Source organism: Cyphomyrmex costatus, unplaced genomic scaffold (genome assembly GCF_001594065.2).
Source record: "Cyphomyrmex costatus isolate MS0001 unplaced genomic scaffold, Ccosl1.0 scaffold193, whole genome shotgun sequence".
Classification (NCBI taxonomy): domain Eukaryota; kingdom Metazoa; phylum Arthropoda; class Insecta; order Hymenoptera; family Formicidae; genus Cyphomyrmex; species Cyphomyrmex costatus.
The window spans coordinates 941,098-947,328 of record NW_017275965.1 but is presented as its reverse complement, the minus strand read 5'-3'; the positions used below and the strand labels follow the sequence as shown (position 1 = coordinate 947,328).

Genomic DNA, 6,231 nt, shown 5'->3' with positions numbered 1-6,231 from the left:
ACAAACGATATGGAAGATCGAAAATCGATTCTATGCACACATTGTTTTGTATACTACGCAGAATTAAATTATCTCTTTAATCGATCAAGGATGCGATGTTGCAATGTTTTATAACGGCGGTAATTTTGCAAGGTCTTATACCAGTTTCAAATGATTTTATCATTACTGAAATACAGAAGTCGGACTAACAGCGATAAGACAATAAATGTCGCTAAGAAAAACTTTATCGGTCTGCACGATGTAATTTAATTAAACGTCGTATACAACGTGCGTGCTTTTTTTTTATAAAAAATTGGGAAAATTAAAGAAATAAACATAAATTGTCAGAGTGATGAATATCTTTTTTAAGTATATTTCCTAAACATTTTGAAAAGGGAAAGGCATTTTTTTATTGTACGTCGACATATAAAAATAGACGCGAATTAGTTGACAGATGTCATACTGATAACTTTCACTATATATTGTATGATTTATGTGTGTAAATGTGTGTCGAATTTAAAGTATCGTGTTCTACTACTACACTTTCTCCAAATTGTATAGCTATATCTTAAATTCTTTCTCTCAAAAAAAAATAGCTCGACTAAACTTTCTTTCGTGCGAAATAAAAGATGAACAGTCAGAAAGTTTGCGAAAAGTGTAATTTGCTGTTTTATTAAGTTTATATCTTTAAAAGTAAAAAGATAGTCTTTTAATTTTTATGTCAAAAAATATTTATTTTTGAACAATAGATAAATTCTATGACTCTAACAATCATGATAAATTTTAAAAGTCCTAGGTGACAATTTAATTAAAATTAGCTCAATATATTAACGTTATTTTAATATTTCAATTTACAGTTTTTAATCACACTTGTATATAGGATAAGTTAACATATATAATTGATAAGCTTCTCGATTTATCCTTGTTGTAAAATTTATTATGCAATTCGTATTGCGATTGCTCGCAACACACTCTACTTGCATGATTCGGCGATTAATTAACAAGTATCTTATTCTGAATTGTTAATTGAGGAAGTAAACGTCCCTCATGAAATTGAGCGGGTGAACCAATGCTATTTATAATGATACAATCCCATGTATCATACGTTATGTTACGAGGCTACGATATCGCACAATTCAACGCAAAGTGATAAATTGTAATTAAGAAATTGCTGAGTCTAAGTATTTTATAATAAATATAGACAAGAATCTTGGAGAAAACTCATTATTTTTATTTAGTATAGTATATAGGGTAAAAAGTATGTACATACATTTATAAAAATTGTAAAAATGTAATCTTATAAAGAAATACTTACGTACTTAAAGTACTTACATAAAAAAAAATTGAAATGTTTGTCATTATTTTATAATACATCTTATACACTCTTAGAGCATAGAGATAGAAAATACTTTCTTTTATTAAAATAACATTTGATCCAGATGGTGAATCGTTGCTAAAAAATTTTTTGTATTATTTTTAAATTTGATCTAGTACACAGTTAAAAAAATTGTGTATTTGTGTTGGAAACGGTCCATTCACGTTTGTGTTAACAGTTTGTGTTAAATTTTTTGATATATTCGAGTATTAATTTAACATAATGCGATTATGTTATTTAAAGATTTTGTATGAAATTGATATTCAACGTTTCTTAGTGTCAAAATGACACAATTTATATGAGTAAATGGACAAGTAACATAAAAATAGTGTTTTAAAACGTTAATTCTAAGACTATTGAATAAAATAGATGTTAATATTACCATATCATAAATATTTATTTTCTGAAAAAAATGCTTCCCACGGTTTGTTTATTATAACTATATCAATGTTATCTTTTGTGTATTTATTTTCTGACGTAATATTTATGTAACCTTCTAACATGTTTATCTTGTGTTAAATTAACCCAAAAATTTGAGTGGACCGTTTACGACATGTGGTGTATGGTAAGTTCGACACATTTTTTTCCAAGTGTGTACTTAGAACTTATATTTTTTTAATAACTTTTTTATTTTGAAATACGTACATCTTTAATGGATAAAGTAGACGATGTTAACAGTTTTAAATGTTTAAAGAAGGTCGCAATTTTTTTATTCTTGATTTTATTAATAGCAGAATTAACATTGATTTAAGCGTTCAAGAAGATGAGTTAGAAATAGTAAATTAAAACATAGAAATGAGAAAAACAGATATCCAAAGTTTAAGCAAATCTATTCGTTGTGTTTACCCCTTTTTTGCATATCCTTTTAACGCATTTGATCTAAGTAGCGATTAAATTTTATGGCAACGTCTTCGTTATTTTAAAAAATACGTTGTGGCAATAAATCAAATGATTCATATTACTAGGCAGTTCTTTTATTCTTTCCTGCAATTTATTATTCATGTGACATTGACATAAAAAATACATTTCTTTTAATTAGTCGAATCACACATCAGGAGAGATGTGGACTTATCTTGCCTTTTTAGCTATTATCTACGTTATATACGCATTGAAGAATTACGTCAGAATCCTCAGATTTATCTTCACCCTCGATGGACCGAAGACAGTGCCCATTCTTGGCAATGTTAATGCCATTCTCGAAGGAAATTGTGAGTAATTCAATGTTATTAATTGAAATTGTATATTATGTTAATTAGTTGCAAATTATCAAAAACCGCAATCATTCAAATTTTACAAAAATATATAAAAAATAGATGAGATAATACAGGACTCTTAATTAATACAAAATACAAAATATATAAATATAGGGTATATAAGAGTTAAAGAATAATAAAATAAAACGGTCTTACAAAGATTTTAATAAAATAAAAATTATATATAATATGTCTATTTTAAAAATTAATAATCATATAATTAAATAATAATGAAACCTTATACCACTAATGCGAAAATTTCTCGTTTTAGTGAGAAAATACAAAAAAAAATAAAAATATATTATATATTAATGATATTGAAAACAACCAAGTCCAAGTTTTATATTATTTTACCACAAAAGTTATAACAGCCTGTAAATAAAATATTATTATTAAATAAAATATTACAATTAATAAAATATTATTTTTATATATTTAAAACGATATAAATGTGTACATATAAAAGGATTTTGATTTTCTAGTGATTCAAAGGATGACAAACGAGATACAGGATTACGGTCGTATTTTCCGGCTCTGGGTGACGTTTCTGCCATACATTATGATCGTCGAGCCGGAGGACATCCAAGTAGTACTTAACAACGTGAAGCACACACAGAAAATATTCTTTTACAAGCTGTTCGATAATTTTTTGGGCAAGGGTCTGATTACGCAAAACGTCGAGCAATGGAAAGTACATCGAAGGCTTTTACAACCAGCCTTTCATCGTCACGTGCTCGAGAAATTCGTCGGAATATTCAGCGAGTATGCCGATCGCCTAGTCGACAAGTTACTTGAGAAGAATGGGAAAGATATAAATATCACCGTATTTATCAATAATTCGGTTTACGACATATTGCACGGTACGTAATATAAATTAATCGCTTGTGCTTAAGATAATATAGATTTTAATGGTGACGAAGAGAAAACTTCATTATCCAAGAATATCATCCTCGTTTGATCTAACGCGATCAAAGCTATCGAAGACATGCTTAATTTAAGCAAATATAACATTAAAAAATAAAAAGATTCTTTTACGAAAATTTGTTTATTGTTGATACACACATTTCATAGAGATATGAAATTAAAATTAATTCTTTTCATTTTTTATTCTAATTTTCTTTTTTCTGATTTCGATAAAAACAATATTGGACTTATTAATTTACAAAAGCAGGTCAAAAGAGTCTTGCTAAAATTATTTTTAGTTTTATGAAATGTAAACATAAATAAAGATAATAATAAGTAACAATAATAATAATAATAATAAGTATGTGATAGCACAAATCGGGATTATATGCTTCTTTCTACATAATAATAAAGACGAATTCGTCATACAATGAAATAGAACATATTGATGGTATTCTACCAATTATAGCATTTGTTTGTAAAAATTAATGCTTCTTGCGAATGATCACGTATGCCAAAATATTTTACTTTTTCATAAACACGACACGTACATGCTAATTAGCATGAGAATCCATATTGAGACTTATCGAAACAGTAATACTATGTGCCTTTGTTGATTTTCAGTATTTTCGCACCGCTAATATGTCTTAAAACAGACACGTACTTCAAAGTCCCATCTTCAATTATTATACGTTTCAACATTTCAAAGGCGGTGGTACTTACACCAAATATTAGTGATCTGACATAATGCTTATTTTTCAGAGACGGTTCTAGGTACGCCGACAAATCAAAGAAGAAACGATGACGATCCATTCAGAAAGTGAGTGCAATCTCTCAACGTTTATTTAATTAGCAAATCATATTAAAATCCAAAATATTTAAAAAATGAAAATTATTCTTTAAAAGTTATCGTATTCTATATGTTTCAAAAATTATTCTGATAAATTATTAGGGGCCAAGTTATGATGGTATATAGACTTGCACGACCGTGGTTGCTAATCGACTGGATTTACCAATTGACAGCAGCTGGAAAATCAGAGGAACAACAGCGGAGAAACATATTCAATTTTTGTCTTAGAAAAATGAAGGAGAAACGTGAATTTTTGAAAAAAAATGATTCTCTTATCGCCGATGACAGCACGATTAGAAGAACATCTCTACTTGAGTATATGGTTGAGATTAATGAAAGGAATCCCGAATTTACTGAGCGGGATATCATCGAGGAATGTTGCACTTTTATGCTAGCCGGCCAAGATTCGGTCGGCACTGCCACCGCGATTACGCTTTTCCTTCTGGCGAATAATTCGAAATGGCAGGAGAGATGTGTCGCGGAATTGCATGAGATTTTTAGCGATGATGACAAAAGATCGCCAACTATGCAGGATCTTAAGAGGATGAAATGTTTAGACATGTGTATTAAGGAATCCTTGAGGTTGTATCCTAGCGTGCCACTTGTCGCTAGAACACTCGGAGAGGATGTAAAACTAGGTAAAATTCTTTTAGAGAGAAAAACTGTTATGATAAAAATCAAAACCGGTTAACCTTTATTTTAATTTTTAATTTTTAACTGTTATATATATGTATTATTGTTTTTGTATTTGTAATTTATTACCTTGGCTCGTTGCCCTTTTTATTAATACTTATTTTTATTTTAAGAGCCACTTATTTACTTTGTTTTTAATATACGCGGGCTAAATATAGCGATGAATAATCTGCTTGGAGATGACTCGAACTTAGTCGAAACGTCCGGTCAACCTTTATTTTAATTTTTAATTTTAAACTGTTTTATATGTATTGTTGTTTTTGTATTTGTAATTTACCTTGGCTCATTGCACTTTTTATTAATATTTATTTTTATTTTAAGAGTCACTTATTTACTCTGTTTTTAATATACGCGGATTGGATATAACGATGAATAATCTGTTTGAAGATGACTCGAACTGAGTCGAAACGTCCGGTTAACCTTTATTTTAATTTTTAATTTTTAACTATTTTATATGTATTATTATTGTATTTGTATTTGTAATTTACCTTGGTTCATTGCCCTTTTTATTAATATTTATAAAAATCAAACTTAATAATAAAAGGCTATTTATTGCTAAAATTTGAACAATGAATATAATAATAAACAATGAATAGACATTTTGACTTCTTTCAATTACTATAAATGTTGTTAATAAAAAATAATTATTAAATATTATTTTGGATATATATAAATATTAGATGGCACAATTAGAGATGTCAAATTTAAATTATTTAATTTACTTTTATTAATTTCAGTAAAATCATTATTAATTAGCTCGTAAATCTTATTAAGATGTTACCAGAACTTAGACGCAAGTCGCAATAGATAAAAAAATGTGTAAAATAAATAAAGTTATATATTTAACCTTTTTATTTAATTTATAATTATTTACAAATAAGGAAAAGTTAACGCAATCTTATTACATATAATTCATAAATTGTATAAAATTTTTTTTAATGTGGACAGTTTAATTTGTAGTTGTCAGAATTTTTTTCTACGATAATATCATTTTACGAGAGAGAGATCTGCAAATATATAATTTACTTTTACAGTTTATTTTAATTTATTTACAATTATATTTTAATTAAAATATGTAAAATATTCAATAGTGTATATTATATTCACATAATGAATATTATGTGAGAGAGAGAGAGAGAGAGAGAGAGAGAGAGAGAGAGAGAGAGAGAGAGAGAGAG

At 27.6% G+C, this 6,231-nt stretch overlaps 1 protein-coding gene across 1 annotated transcript in view; it reads left to right on the top strand.

Moving 5' to 3' along the window:
- The first annotated feature begins 2,414 nt into the window (after positions 1–2,414).
- Cyp4aa1 (Probable cytochrome P450 4aa1) overlaps positions 2,415–6,231 on the top strand; it is a 4,912-nt gene continuing 1,095 nt past the window's right edge. Inside the window, exons 1-4 of the mRNA XM_018538243.1 lie at positions 2,415–2,562; positions 3,090–3,467; positions 4,273–4,330; positions 4,463–4,998. Of these exons, the coding sequence (XP_018393745.1) occupies positions 2,415–2,562; positions 3,090–3,467; positions 4,273–4,330; positions 4,463–4,998 (1,120 nt within the window). The remainder of the gene's footprint in view (positions 2,563–3,089; positions 3,468–4,272; positions 4,331–4,462; positions 4,999–6,231) is intronic.